At 40.2% G+C, this 16357-nt stretch overlaps 1 protein-coding gene across 2 annotated transcripts in view; it reads right to left on the reverse strand.

Annotated features, from left to right (window-relative positions):
• Positions 1–16357, reverse strand: part of DMXL1 (Dmx like 1) — a 199971-nt gene that overhangs the window by 91302 nt on the left and 92312 nt on the right. For both annotated transcript variants that reach the window (XM_075836306.1, XM_075836297.1), the window contains exons 11-18: positions 12572–12828; positions 11809–12487; positions 11519–11640; positions 11302–11391; positions 11106–11211; positions 9434–9553; positions 7974–8198; positions 1308–3005 (exon numbers count right to left, since the gene is read on the reverse strand). In XM_075836306.1, the coding sequence (XP_075692421.1) occupies positions 1308–3005; positions 7974–8198; positions 9434–9553; positions 11106–11211; positions 11302–11391; positions 11519–11640; positions 11809–12487; positions 12572–12828 (3297 nt within the window). The remainder of the gene's footprint in view (positions 1–1307; positions 3006–7973; positions 8199–9433; positions 9554–11105; positions 11212–11301; positions 11392–11518; positions 11641–11808; positions 12488–12571; positions 12829–16357) is intronic.

Raw genomic sequence — 16357 nt, forward strand, 5'->3', positions numbered from 1 at the left:
TAATAAACACATTTACACAGTCGACTGGACTTTAAGGCTATGTTCACACTGAGTATTTTGCAGGAGGAATATCTGCCTCAAAATTCCGTTTGGAAGTTTGAGGCAGATTTTCCTCTCCCTGCACGCCGATTTTCGCTGAGTTTTTCGCCCGCAGCCATTGAGCGCCGCGGGCATAAAACACAGCGAAATACGCTTTCTCTGCCTCCCATTTAAGTCAATGGGAGGTCGGAGGCGGAAGCGCCCGAAGATAGGGCATGTCGCTTCTTTTTCCCGCGAGGCAGTTTTACTGCTCGCGGGAAAAAGACGCCGACACCTCCCATTGAAATCAATGGGAGGCATTTTCGGGCCGTTTTTGCAGAGTTTTGCGACGCGGTTTCCGCGTCAAAAAACTCGTCAAAATACTCTGTGTGAACATAGCCGAACACAGTTGGGGCTGTGGGATCCGAATCTATACTGCATAAAAATATGCCAAGATGGCACTTTTGTAATACTTTTTCCTATTAAATGGGTTTTCCGGTCATTTAAAAACATGTGCAGATGGTTTAACTGCAGTAAGTTTCGTAACTGACTAATGTAATATCTGTAGCTGCAACGTCTCTGTAAGCCAGTCCCACAACCATGCTTGTGTGGTCTCCTGTATACTGAAGACGTATCTCTCTCTCATTGCAGTATAGGACGTCACACATCACATGCATCTTACCTCTACAGCCCTTCCCCTTCCTCCCTCTCTGTGGAGGGATCTGGTCTCAGCAGCAGACAATGAGTAATTACAGAACTACCTTATACCTTGTAATAGCAGGGGGGGGGGGATATGCAGGGAGCTCTAAATAGAGGAAAAGTCGGAGGAATCATGGGAACTGTAGTCCTTTACATGGTAATTCCGACCACAGAACGGAAAAATAACTACTTCGGAACTATAGTGGTATTACTTGGTGACCATCCAGATACATACAGGCACTTTTCTGGTTTTTTTTCATAATCTCAGATAACCCCGTTTAGGGCCTGTTCACATCACCGTTGCCCTTCTGTTGAGGGGTTCCGTCGGAGGCTTCTGTCTGGTTAACCCCTCAACGGAAAGGCAAACTGGAACCTAAGCTTCTGTCTCCCTCACCATTGAACTCAATGGTGACGTAAACCTAGATAATGGTTTCCGTCTATCACCATTGTGACAGGGTTCCGTTGTTCTTGACGGAACTAATAGCGCAGTCGAACAAAAAAAAATGACACATTTAATTTTGGAAACCAGATAAAAACCAGCAAAGAACAGATTAACAGATAATGCATATAGTAGAAGTAGCATCTAATACCTTGACTACGATCTCTGCTTTCTCCAATATCTGTACTTGTTGTGGCAATAGTATCTGCTAGAGCCATTAGGGACATCTGTTCAATGCGTGTCAAACCCGGTAAACTAGAATGGAGCAAATGTCTAGATAGAACCTTCGAATGTTCTGGACCAAAATAGGTGGGGCTGTACTGAGACAGGTCGATGACTTGTGGCTTAGTGTTTTCCTCTTCGGAGTCCAAGGTTGTAAGTTCATCAGTGCTCAGAGTAGGAACCTGGAAGAGCTCATCATAGTTTTCAACATTTGCATTACTATCATTTTGCTTGTTGGAATTGTTGTGATTGCTGGATTTTTCTACTGTTGAAGTGAATGCGGAATCTTCATCGGCAGTAAGTAGCGCATACAATGGTAGAGGAGGCACGGAGTCAATTTCTGTGTAATCTGCAGTCTCTGGCTTGCTGAATGTTTTGGGATCTCGAGATGTGCTTCCACTGGCACTAATTGAGAGTGATCGGAGCCTGCGCTCCTGGTTTGGTTCATTGTCGTTAATAGAGACCACTTCCCCTGCAATGCATTTTACTAGGTGAGAAAGGATAGCTTTTGCTCTGCGCACTTTTCCTAGATCCATCAATTCTAATAATTGCAAAGGATGATATTGAGGTAAAATTGGAAATAAAGCATGAGCAGCTTCAAAAAGTCCAGAGTCTTCCATCTCCACAGGGAGATCATATGCGGTTTTCTTTCCCATAAGTTTTTGTGCTAAGCTAGTCATCGACCTGGTCATGGCTTTCTTTGGTGGATATAGACCAGAGGCAACAGATTGGCTTTGCTTAACCAAATTTGTGATAGACGGGGTGCTTCCATTATAAGAATCTGTGCTGGCTGAATCCGGTTTAGAAAAAGGCTGCCACTGGGAATAGACATGCATTTCACAATCCATCCCAACAACAAGTATACCATCCCGAACCCAAGACAAGGACACAGGTAAAGGTAGGGACCCTTCCACAGAAGACACTAAATCCACACATCTCAACAATACAAACCTAGGCTGAGATGTGCTTTTGGCAGTATCCCAGAGCTGCAATGTAAAGTCTTCTTTACAAGAGTGTTCTGGTAGTTTTCTTGCAACCTGTCCATACATAAGTAGTTTGCATCCAATGCCAATGGTTAACATATGTGAACCATCCTCCCTGGACATCCAGTCCAAATGAACCAAATGTTTTGAGCTTGGTTGGAGATGTTTGTTGGAAGATAAAAACACATCGTGTTTATTGTAAGCTACAAGATTATTGTCAATACTAATTCCAGTTTCTAACATTGAACTTAGTTCATCCAAATGAATAGTCTGTTCCAGAATCCAACAAGAGCCGCCGGTGGATTCACATTCAAATATACTCACATGCATCAAAAAGTCATGAGAGGAATTGCTAGTTTTACTTGGCGGTTGCTTGAACGCTACTGCCAGGCAGTTCGTATGTGCACAGCTTACTTCTACTGGCCTGCCTGGTACACTCACAGTGCTATTTTGTAAACCATCCTCATTTAACAAAGGCCATTCTTCCCATGTGTATATAATGCCATTCTCCAGATCAGATGGAGAAAGTGAAAGGTCTGAATCAACTGTGCACCTCCAGAATCTTACTTTACTATCAGAGCAAGAAGTTGCTAATAGATAAGGAGCGTTACACACTGGGTATATTGATGAAGAGCTGAGATGCCCTAAAAAAAATAATAAAGAAAACAGTGAAATTAATATCCTACATATTCATCTATTTGTAAAAAAAGATTAGTCGTTTTTATTGCTCCTGATCAGATTTCTATGGAGCGCTAAGTAGTAAATGTTTCGTCACAGCATTACATTGGGAGGCTGGCACAGGGAAGTAAACAAAATTGAGATATGCCAGAAACGAGCTTTAAAAGCTCATGGATTTCAGAAAACTTAACGTACCATAGAGACATGTCAGAAATTAGGATTGCTTGGGACTGGATGCTGAGACCGCCACTGTTCACTAGAACAAAGGGTCACCAGCGCCCACATGCATTTTTCATCAGTACTTTGTACAGGCTATAGAGAGTACACATTAGCACCTATAATACCTTTTGGGAATTAATATATTTCGCAACACATAATGCAAACGTCAGTAAACCGTATACAGTGAGTACATGGCGCCCAAGAAAGGATGGAAAAGGTCGACAAGATTCAAAGAGGCATAGTGCTTCAAGGGGTTTTCTAGCCAGTAAAAAATCATGGCCTATCCTCAGGATAGGCCATCAATAGCTGATGGGTCGGGGACAAACTGCCGGGACCCCAGCCGATCAGCTGTTTTGAAGGGGGTGCAGCGCTCATATGAGCGCTGCTTCCCCTTCATTTCTACTTGCTCACTGATTCTTTGACACGCATTTAGGGGCAATTCACAGGTATTGCAGCCTTTTCTCCCATTCACTAAATGGGGACAAAAAAAAAAAGTTCAGTTAAAAGGGGATGTCAAGTTTTTATTTGTTTTATTCATAGAATAGGAAACCATACAGTCTTCTAATATACATGTATTTAAACATTCTGCTCACATACCTCCCTTATATCAATGCAGTAGCCTTCATCTAAAAAACAAAAAAAAAAATAAAAAATGGTATAGCCCACAGATCAGTCCATAGTAATGCATCCATCGACTAACTGCATGGACTAAACATGGCACAAAAAAGATAGTTGACAGAATACAGTCAAAAAGACTTACTATGTTAGATGTACCAATAAATACGTATCGCTACGTTTCATACCCTGTTTACTCCTGCCTTGAGACTGCGTCTCCCGTCCAATTTTTAATGATTTCTCCAATAAATATGGGAATTGTCCTTCCCTTTTAAACTACTATCAGCGCTGGATCATCTCTACCTTTTCCTTGTAGCCATCTTTAACTTGATTCTGATAACTTGCTGCAGAGTGATATCACACAACAAAAGCCATTGAAAAAGTCAAGATAAGAGATCTAGCCATTGTTTATTTAATCAATATATAAACTCCAAAAGCAATTTTCTTAGAGGCTAGGTGAGGTTTGAACCAACTTCCCCCCATAATTACCATAGGGGAAACGTCATAAATATATGAACCATACCGATTAAAAAAAAAATAATGGAGCATGTAGATATATATATATATATATATATATATATATATAAAAATAAAGAGAATGTAACAAATGTATTAAACAAATAAGACAAACGCTGTATTAAAAACATAAAAAGACAGGACTAGTACAAAATTGTGGTATAATGGAGCAAGACAAGAAAATTACTGGATAGTATGTATAAATAGAAAGGCTGTAATTAGTTACCACAAAATGTATTTTGGACCCAAATGCGTATCAATGCTAATTAATTCTAATCCCATTTTAAACACTTCTGACTAGTAAAGGGGGAGAAGAAAAGGATCAGTAAAAGTATCAATCAAAAAGCAGCCATACCCATAACAGCAAAGGAGAGAGGCTACATGCTCCATTTTTTTCGGTATGGTTCATTGTTTAATGTGTTAAAAAGTCAAGGTAGAGACGGCTACATCTGTATAAGGTGTGCGATAGGCTGTCTGAACACATCACTTTTTGTTGCCATGGGTAAAAGGGGCGATCAGAGTTGCAAAAAGGGATGATTAATGGCTTTTGGGCCAAGGGTTGCAGTATTTCTCAAACAGCGCAGTTTGTGAACTGTTCGCGTGCTGCTGTGGTGAAAAAGTGTATCGCAAGTGGACAAATGGCACCATTGGGTATAACGGACGTGAAAACCGAGGAGCACCACGTGCCATTGATGTGAGAGGTGAACGTCTGCTATGAATGTGCGCGAGGGCTGAACGATACAATATAGTGGAGCAGCTCACCATGAAAATCAACCAGGGGGCTGCCATACGTGTGTCTAAAACAGTTCAGCGAACCGACTGCGTAAGGGGCTCCGAAGCAGACGGATGGTCACTGGTCCTATGTTAACAAAGGTGCATCGGTAAAAAAGGCTCTAACTTGCACAACAATATCGGAATTGGACCACCGATGATTGGCAAAGGTTTGCCTTCTCCGCTGAGTCACGTTTTCTGCTTCATCGAACGGATGGACGTTGGCATGTCAGGAGAGTGCCATCAGAGAACAAACACCCTGCAACCATTGCTGGAAGAACACAAGCTGGTGGCGGCAGCGTTATGGTCTGGGGAATTTTTTCATGGCATTCTCTGGGCCCACTCATCCATGTGAAAGACACTGAACCGATTTGGGTATAAATCCATCGTTGCAGATCACATCCACCCATACATGCGGTTGGTCTTCCCTGGGGCAGATGGAACATTCCAGCAAGACAATGCGACATGTCACACGGCTAGATATGTCCAACAGTGGTTGGAAGAGCAGGACCAAGACTTCCAAGTACTTCCCTGGCCCCATAATTCAGACTTGGAACCAATTGGGCATCTGTGGGACCACCTCGATCGTCTTGTTCGCTCTATGGATCCTCCCCCACGCACCCTCCAGCAAATATGAGATGACCCCATCAGATTCCCCTCCTCTGCACATGTGCCAGGCTGCCTCACCACACAACACAAGTGTTGCTCCCCCATATTGTGAGAAGACGAGGAGAAGACGAGAGGATAAGGCATCCAAGGACACTCACTGGATCCTGCGGGCTCTCAAGGGAAAAGGAGAGACCCAGGGAGGATGAGGATGGAGGAGGAGACACAGCAGCCAGGTAAGTATGAAGGACATGGAGGAGGACCCCGCAACCTGGAGATGGAGATAGAGGCTATCTAATGTATACAGAGAAGAGAGACTGCCTCAGAGTTTCACTCTGCTATATTTACATTAGACAGTCATTCTACTATCTAATATACAGAGAGGAGAGAGACCGTCTCATATACAAAGAATAGATACGTTGTTTTTTTTTTGCCTGCTTAGTAGTCTGAGTAATTAAAGGGGTTTAACTATCAGGGACATTTATGACCTATCCACAAGATAGGTCAGAAATGTCAGATAGATGTGGATCCAACCTCTGGGACCTGCACCCATCTCTAGAACGGGGCCCCCTAAACTCTGTTCTACCGCTCTGTGTTCCCGTTGAAGCCTGTGATTTTCTACCATGTTTTATGAAAACAGCATAGCTAGCTGAGCTACGCTGTTTCCGTAACTCCCATAATAGTGAATCGCAGTTACGGAAACAGGGTGGTTTAGGGGGCCCCGTTCTAGAGATAGGTGCGGTTTTCAGAGAAGGGACCCATTATCTAAAAAACCAAAACACAATTGTTTTAAATAAGGGAATTGCAGGCACAGCTATTCCATAATATACACGGATTATCAGGATTGTTTCTTTTATAAGTGAGTGTGATCACACACAGCACCTAAGGCGCAATCCTGATAATCAGTATATATTGTGGAATAGCTGTGTGTTGGTAATTGCATAAGGTGATGCCATGTTTAGTCCAATTCCGTTAGCCCATGGATGCATTACACTGACTGATCTGTATATTCTACTGTATAGAGATCTGCCTACTGCACTGATATAAGGAAGGTATATGAGCAGACAACACCTTTAACTTTTAAATTTGCAGTTACTCCTATACCAAGAAAGATGGATATTGTCTGAAGTTACATTTTGAGAATTAAAGGGGTTTTTGTATAACGAAAAACTATACAATTTTCCAATATACTTTCAGTACTAATTTCTCACGGTTTTCAAGATCTCTGCTTGTTGCAGTGAATAAAAGTAAACTATGATTGGTCCAACTCAATAACAACAAGCAGATATCTTGAAAACCATCAGGCATGAATGCAGAAAGTATATTGAAAAATTGTATAACTTTTCATTATACAAAAAATAACATTCATTTGCTGAAACTAGAAAACACATTTAAGAAAAAAAAACACGTTTTACTGTTTTTTTTTTAACCTAATAAGTAGCACCGGGGGTAGACATTCATCATAACCATATTACTGAGAATTGAGAGGACCGGTCACTGCCTCTGAGAAGAACAGGGTAAACACAAAGACAACTAAAAACAAGTGGTCAAAAACAGTCCAGCAATCCCTACAGAGAGTACATTTTGCCAACTTGCTACATAGGTGCTTGCTGCTGTCAAATTGTTTTTGTAGGCTTTGGAAATGCCTTCATTTGACAATCCTAAGAAACCACTTTTTATACATTAAAGGGCAAATAAACGTTTGACAAACTTTTGACATGTCATAGGGACAGGTCAGAAGTTTTGATTGGTGGAGTCCGAGCACTGAGACCCCCACCAATCGTTAAAACGAAGCGGCAGAAGTGCTTGTGTGAGTGCTCAGCCACACCTTGTCTGTTCGGCTTTTTCCGGAAAGCCGATGTATCAGAGTACGTGCGCATAGACTTTCTATTGAGCCCGTACGCCGATACATTGATTTCCGGAAAAAGCCGAACAGACACGAAGCTCACACGAGCGCTTCTGCCGCTTTGTTTTAGCGATTGGTGGGGGTATCAGCGCTTGGACTCCACCAATCAAAACTTCTGACGTGTCATAGTGGCACGTCAGAAGTTTGTTGAATGTTTAGTTACCCTTTAACAAAAATGAATGTTCTATAATATGTGACTGGAAAAGATGTAATATCGGTCAGCTTATGATTTCAAGGCTGTACGTACAAATATTTCCATGCCCCATCTTTTTAGTTTTTCAAACAATAACCACGTTAATACCTGCAGATGGCTTGACACTTATTACTTCCACGCCATCAGGAAAACTTAGTTCCTGGCTATATACAAGTTCTGACAAAAGGGACATCTTGCTAGTACTCTGCAAATTGGCTTTACAGGTCTGGTATCTTTGAGTTAGTGGAGACTGAACTTTGTCCCCAGACGCAGAATTGAAGGAGTCCTCTCTTGGTGGATTATTTTCTGATGTGTCCAAGACAGATTTTTCCTCTGTAAAATAGGAGGGATGAATATTTTAGTGAATTATAGTCTCTATAGATTTGCAAAACAAAAAGTAAACATGTGTTCATTTCTGTAATTCAGCATCCTTGGGACTGACAAGTGATGAAATATCAGGAACTCCAAACCATTATATTCTATACACCTGCTCCACACGGAGTTAAAACCGTGGCATGTAAACATAGATGCATTAGAAAGATTTCTGTTTCATCAGGTGTCAGATTATTGGAATTTTTTCCGATAAACTGTATATATCTAAAATTATTACCGTTGTTTCTTGCTTCATTGATTAATGGTAGAACTATACAAACAATGTTTTACAGTTTCACAAACCATTTTTTTTTTTTTGGATGTGTGACAGATTTATTTTAACTGCTCATTCGAATACTGGATTGCCCAGAATGCATTTTACTTTACGACTTATCCCTAAAAAATGTCCAAAAATGGACATGAACGTTAGTTTTGGTTTTAGGAGGCTCACAAAAGGGAAAATGACCCCAGCGGTTGGTAGGAATCAAGGACAGTATATTTACAAAAAACTGCTACCAGCAGAATAATTCCTTTAAATCCCACTGCCAATGAATGGATAATTGTATGAGCAAAAAAAATTATAAATAAATTGTATTATGCCACTAAAGAGCAAAAGACTGACTACACTGATTAATTAAAATAGAGAACATCACCTCCGTTTGAATTAGAACTGACTGTGCACATTAGACCACGTGTGTGTATTGTATCCAGTGTTGCTCGTGGCTGCAGACCAACGAGTCCAAACACTTAGCATATGTGGAGAGCAACGGAGGTACATATTAGATTAAAAGCCCCTGAACCCCTGAGGACGCTGTATAGCACAGCGAAACATGTCGGGGGGGCTCTGATATAACCCTTTTAATCTAATATGTACCTCCGTTGCTCTCCACATATGCTAAGTGTTTGGACTCGTTGGTCTGCAGCCACGAGCAACACTGGATACAATACACACACGTGGTCTAATGTGCACAGTCAGTTCTAATTCAAACGGAGGTGATGTTCTCTATTTTAATTAATCAGTGTAGTCAGTCTTTTGCTCTTTAGTGGCATAATACAATGTATTTATTATTTTTTTGCTCATACAATTATCCATTCATTGGCAGCTGGATTTAAAGGTTTTAGGAGGCTAAAACTTGTCAAACTTTTTTTTCACCTTGAATTAGAAAAGTACTTTATTAGACACAAAAGTAACTTACCCAGAGATACAGGGATAGATTTCAGGTGCAATTTCCACATATGCAACACAGAGGGCTTGTTTTTTGTACATTCAATTACAACCAAGTAGAATTTTTCCGAAAATCCACTTTGGGAGTTTTCTATAAAAGAATAAAAAAATTAAAAAAAAAGAATCAAAAGTGACTACAACTGCATTGACAAATTGGGGATGAAATCTCCAAATATGGTAATCATTCTAGGAACAGAAAGACATTTTTGTGCATACACAGGATTAAAAGAACTGTCCACAAAGACCGTCACATGCTCCGGCTTCCCACAAGCACGTGAAGTCACATTTCCTGCACTGCCGTTTATCAGTTTTCACACATTATCTTGTACAATAAAAGCTTTGTTTGGATTCTTTGTGCTCTGAACATATCTTTCATGTTGATAGGTGACCTTTTTATGTGTTCTGTGTTTCTTTTACAAGGGGTAATCAATTTACTGGTTAAGGCCTCATGCACACAGCCGTGTCCATAATCACGGGCTGCGATCGTAGGCACGGCCGGCCGCCCGGATTTTCGGCCCGTGCTCCCATACAAAGTATGGGAGCACGGCCCGTAAAAATCAAAATATAGAACATGTCCTATCTTTGCGGTGCAGTTCTACGGCACAGACACCTATCCGTAGCGATAGGGAAAGGTGTCTGCGGCCAATAGAACTGAATGGGTCCATAATTGTGGACCTTATTACGGCCCGCAATTACGGAGAATTTTTACGGTCGTGTGCATGGGGCCTTACTCAGCATAATCCTTTGGTAGCATTTCCCAGAAGCAAAATTTCAGTTTTTAAATGCAAAGAAATGCTTTTTTGGACAGCTTCGGACTCAAACTGGAATTAAAGACGAACTCCCCAAAATGGCACAAAAGACTATACAATATGTTTAAAAAACACATATAATCATTGAAGAGAAATGTGAGAGGTCACATCTTGAAGTTAAATTTCAGCCGTCCGACACGCTGGATCTAATTCTAATGACCGTGCTGCCAGTGTCCAAAAGTACACTATGTGGTTCAAAATCAGGATCCATACATAATAGCGGCCATTATGGTGATGTTGGATCACTATGCTACAGACCTTGATGTGTGCTGTGATTTTGACAATTTTCCTTGTGACAACAGTGACCGGCGGGAGGAAAGCATGGGAAGTGCCATAGAGACATGGGCTTCTTCCAACCAGCCTGATGTAACTAACTTTTTGCTTGGTCCACTAACAAAGCAGCACAAAAAACACAATTACTCCTAAATCTTTCTGGCAGCTGTATTATGGGCCTCCCGCCAATAAGTCTTATGGCCGTGTTCACATCTGCGTCGGAGGCTCTGTTATGGGCTTTCGTTGCAGGTTGTCAATTATGCCAGATAAAATAGCCCAGCATGCTGTGCTATTTAGTTTGGCAAACTGACGGAAACCGGGTGAAACCCATTAAAGTCATTGGGTTCCATCAGGTGCCGTTCACAGACTTAGTATCAATCTGAATTCACGCTAGAAAAGGTTTTCTGAAAACAAGAAATTCTGTACATTACTAAAAAAACATTGGATATTCCTCATAAAAGCTAATGGCATCCCTGAGAAACACAGATAAACAGCTACACTTAGTCAATCTAAATAATAAAAAACAAAATCAACGAAAAGCAAAATTTTCAAGCATACTACCAGAATCCGATGGAAGATCGCTTATTCCAGATGACCCTGTTTTCTTTAGATTTCCCACTATAAAGTCTTCTTGAAAGACATGTAACAGCTGTGTTTTTCTTCCATGCTAAGCATAAGACATAGGATTAAAGTTAGCAGAAATGAAATCAGGCATCTAAAAAAAGTATAAACTAATATACATCTGTCAAACGCTTACCAGGCTGGTAATGGCATCTAGTTCGATAATGCATCCTGGTCTAGCAGTAGATTGCTGACTAATGATGTTGAAAACCTCCCCAACATATTTCTGAGAATGAATATTATAAATCATGTTAACAACAAGGGCACTTTCAAGGATATATTGCGGCAAACATCAGATTTGCATGTCTTCTACATCAGCAGAAGACAATTACCAAGCACAGCTCAGTACTTACGGAGATATCTGGGTTGGACAGCTCACAAAGCAGCTTTTTGGCATCAATTACAGCTTGATATAATCTTAAATTCTGGCCATCACTTGCAACAAAACATGCACTTGGGGAATTGCAGTATGTTCCTGAAAGGCAGACATTTATTTCATTTACTCATTTTACAGATCGACAAGTATAAATCTCAGTACGCAAATGTGTCATTTATCATAATAAAATATTACAAAAGGTCAAATCAGTAAGGGTAACTAGTACGAATTCTTAAAATGGGATAAATACAAAAAAAACGTACTCACCTAAGCAATGACTTGGTATAAGAGTTGGCAACCAAGCAACATTTGAGAAAGCAGAAACATGAAGAGAATTAATACGAGCCAGTTCAGAAACTCCACCAGAAAAAGACAGCGGGCCAACAGGGTCCACCCTCCAAAGGATAAGTTCACTATACACTGCATTTGGGTCTTGCCAGGTTTTGTCTGCTTCCCTTCCATTTTTATTACTATTAATATCTCCATGGGAAGAGTCATATGACTCACTGCCGCTATGGTCTTCTACTGGGTGCAGAGAGTTGTGATGAGAAGTTGTCAGCAGTAGTGGCAGCACAGAATGACAGGCTAGGTCATTAAGATGAAAGCGATGACCACAGTATCTAGATTTGTGAGAAATGCTGAGCACAGTTGAAAAGGCAGATTCCTCAGCAAAGCTTACTTGCCACTGGTTTAGCGATCCATCTGCGTGCTTGGAGATCATCAAGACATTAGGAGTGAATATGCTCAGTTTTAGACTACTGGATGATTTGTTTTGACCAGCAGATATTAGCATTGAAGATGAACGTGCTACACCCGGAGGCTTTTGTTTACCCTGTTGAATAGCCAAGTCTATATTTTTTGTGCTGGCATACATTACAATACTCCTGCAAAGAGAATTGGCATCTCCAGTTGGGAATGCTACTGGAATTCTACATGAAAAAGACACCTAATAAAATAAAAAGAACCGTGAAAACATGACAACTACTAACAATAAGCATTCTGATAAAACACGGTCATAGTAAGAACATACCTGCACCTGCCGAAACATGCCAGGCTGGTATTCATCCAGCCAATCAACATGCCATACAAGTAAGGAGCCATCCACAGGATGAATACTAAACAACATGTCAGGGTTCTTGTTCCATTCTGACAGCAGGACTTCAATTTCATGATCAATAACAGATGATGGGAAGGAAACAAAGGAGGAATTTGTGACAGCCTTGTCACCATTTACGTCTTTGTTTTCAGTGGCCACTTTTGCATCAGTATCTTCAATATAATCATTTTCTAAAACAAAAACACAAAAAATGATTAAAAAAACAAAACACCTTAAAGGGGTTGTCAAAGATCAGGAAAACATGGCTGCTTCCTTCCAGAAATAGCACTACACCTGTTCACGGCTTGTGCCTGGTATTGCAGCTCAGCTTCATAAAAGTCATACACAACCTGTGGACAGGTGTGGCGCAGTTTTTAAAAGAAAGGAGCCATGTTTTTTCTAATCCTGGACAACCTCTTTAATGAACCCATGCTAATATTTTATTAGTCTTAAATACAATTCTGCTTTCTCCTTTTTAGGTCTCTAAGCAACTGGGTGCCAGCCTACAGACTCCCAAGCTCAGCTTCCAAACGTTAAAAAATAAATAAAATAAAAAGGACTCCAAATTATTTTCATAAAATAGGTATATATGTCTTACACATAGGATATCTGAAATATGTTTTCTAACCCAGATCAAAAGGAGTTCTCATATCTATACGTAAGAGCATATGGACGTCATAAACCGGAGTGCCATGCTCGGGACCAACCCCAAAGTGTAGAGCTCTGGTGAACCCGGTCCGTCCATGTATCACTTTTATTTGAAATATAATACTACATTTCCCAAGCAGCAGCTGCCCGGCTGGCAGCAACCTCCCCCAGCAAAAATAGATGGAAATCCCTTTAATAACAATTTGCTCTGCCCTTTAAAGGGAGTACAGATTGAAAGCGACCCAAACTTAGCTGCAAACTGGTACATTAGAAGCTGGATTTCATGACAGAAGGTGTGCTACAAATGTCAACTTATGAACAGGCTAGTTACACCTTTTCTCAAAACATTTTTTTACCGGAGGTATATAAAAAAATGTAAAAAACGTTAGCTTCCTTTTTAACATGGAACTTAATGTAAGATGTATGCAACGTAATTTTTCTTGTTTCAAATCAAACGTACACTGTCAATTGTATGGCTAGCTTAGCCTTCCAGTCTCAGGTAACTAGTACAGATAAAGCATGCTACGTGCTTATTTTTATTTAAGCCACATTTTTTTTTTTCTTATTTTAGGCTGGTATTTTGAGAGTGTTGGAACCAGTAACCAATTTTCCATAATTTTTAAAATATTAACCCCTTACCGCAACCTTGGCGTACATGCATGTCCATGTGAGCAGTAACATCGCGCACCTGGGCGTGCAGTTACGTCCGTGCTTTAACAGTTAACCGCTGCGCGGCGCTAAACCGCAGTGGCGGTTAACTGTGCAGGGCGTCTGCCCTTCTCTCCCAGTTGCCGATCAGCGTCCCGTCGCCACTGAAATCGGCAATTAACCCCTTCGATGCGGCGGTCGATTGCGAGGTTTAGAGCAGATCGGCAGCCCCCCAAATGCATTTGCGAGGGCTGGCGATCCTTGTCATGGCAACCAGAGGAAAGACAATGGCCTCCGGGCTGCCATGTACGGAAGCCTATGAGGACCAGCCGGAGGCTGGTTCTCATAGGCTTCCTGTCAGAGTGACTGTCACGTCACAATGACCGTTCGAACACATTACACTACGTAGGTAGTGTTCTGTATTCCAGCAGCGATCAGAGTTGCAAGTCTAAATGTCCCCTAGTGGGACAAGTAAAAAAAAAGTCCAAAAAAGATAATAAAGAGGTTTTAAAAAAGTGTAAAAATAAAAGTTACATAAACAAACACTACTTTTTTTCCTAAAATAAGTCTTTTATTATAGGAAAAAAATTAACACGTTAAAAAAAGTGCACATATTTGGCATCACCGCGTTCGTAACGACCCAAACTATAAAACTAGAATATTATTTTTACCGCACGGTGAAGGCCGCAAAAAAATAAGTAAAGAACAACGCTAGAATTACTATTTTTTGGTCACCACTCTTCCCAAAATATACAATAAAAAGTGATCAAAAAGCCGCATGTACCCAAAAATGGTACCAATAAAAACTACAACCCATCCCGCAAAAACAAGCCCTTACACAGCTTTTTTGACTGAAAAACAAAAGTTATGGCTCTCAGAATATGGTGACACAGAAAAAATAAATGTTATAAATAAGTGATTTTATTGCGCAAACGCTGCAAAACATAAAAAAAATTATATATATATATATATATATATATATATACATATATATATATATATATATATATATATACACAAAATGGTATCGCCGTAATCTTATAGACCCGCAGAATAAAGTAAAATGGCCATTTATAGCCCAAGGTGAACAGCATAAAAAAAATATATAATTCTGAACCAGAATTGCTGGTTTTTGGTCACCTTGCTTGCCAAAAAATGGAATAAAAAGTGACAAAAAAACAAAAACAAAAAATAAATAAATACGTACCCCAAAATGCTACCAATGAAAAGTACAGATTGTCCCGCAACAAATAAGCCCTCACACCGCTCCTAAAAATTAAAAAAGTTCTGGCTCTCAGAATATGGCGATGCAAAATTTGCAGTGTGTTCCAAAAGCGGATAAGATCGGGCACCCTTATCAGTGCGACACTGGCCACATATCTGCGGATTATTATTTATTTACCCCATTATTATACCCTCTTGTGCCCGCTGTATATTAGAGCTGAAACCCAGGACTAACAGACAGGAACAGCGGTCGCGCTTTTACAGGAGCCTGTAAAAATGACAATATACTGGGGGGGACTAATAAAATGTGTAAAAACAAAAGTAAATCGTTATTAGTGAAAAAAATAAAATAAATATTTAAAGTCCCAAAAAAAAAACCTTTTCACATTATTTCTCTAAAGTAATGTAAAAAAATTACAAAAATACACAAAATTGGTATCGATGCATCCGTAAAAGTCAGAACTATTACAATATACCATTATTTAACTCGCACAGTGAACACCGTGAAAAATAAAGAATGTTTAATGGCAAAATCGCTATTTTTTTGATCACCTTGGCTCCACCAAAAAATGTAATAAGAAGTGCTCAAAAAGTTGAATGTACCAAAAAAATGGTACCAATAAAAATTACAGCTCGTCCCGCAAAAAATAAACCCTCAAACCACTCTATTGACGGAAAATAAAAAGTTATGGCTCTTGGAAAGCGGGGAGGGAAAAACGAAAAAGAAAAAAATGGTTCAATCCGGAAAGGGTTAATTACTTTCTAATGAAAAAACAATTATGACCACATGTGGGGTATTGCCGTACTCTCGAGAAATTGATTACAAATGTTGGGCTTTTTCCTCGTTTATCCTTTGTGAAATTGAAAAAATGCAACATTTTAGTGGAAATAATGTTGATATTCATTTTCACGGCCTAATACTAATAAATTCTGCAAAAGACCTGTGGGGTCTAAATGCTTACTATAACCCTACATAGATTACTTAAGTGGTGTAGTTTCACAAATGGGGTCACTTTTGGGGGGTTTCCACGGTTTTGGCCTCTTAGGGGCTTTGCAAATACGACATGGCACCCGAAAACCATTTCAGCTAAATTTGAGCTGCAAAAGCCAAATAGCGCTCCTTCCCTTCTAAGCCCCGCTGTGGGTCCAAACAGCAGTTTATTACCATATATGGCGTATTTCCACAATCGGGAGAAATTG

This window comes from Rhinoderma darwinii, chromosome 1, assembly GCF_050947455.1.
Source record: "Rhinoderma darwinii isolate aRhiDar2 chromosome 1, aRhiDar2.hap1, whole genome shotgun sequence".
NCBI classification, from domain to species: domain Eukaryota; kingdom Metazoa; phylum Chordata; class Amphibia; order Anura; family Rhinodermatidae; genus Rhinoderma; species Rhinoderma darwinii.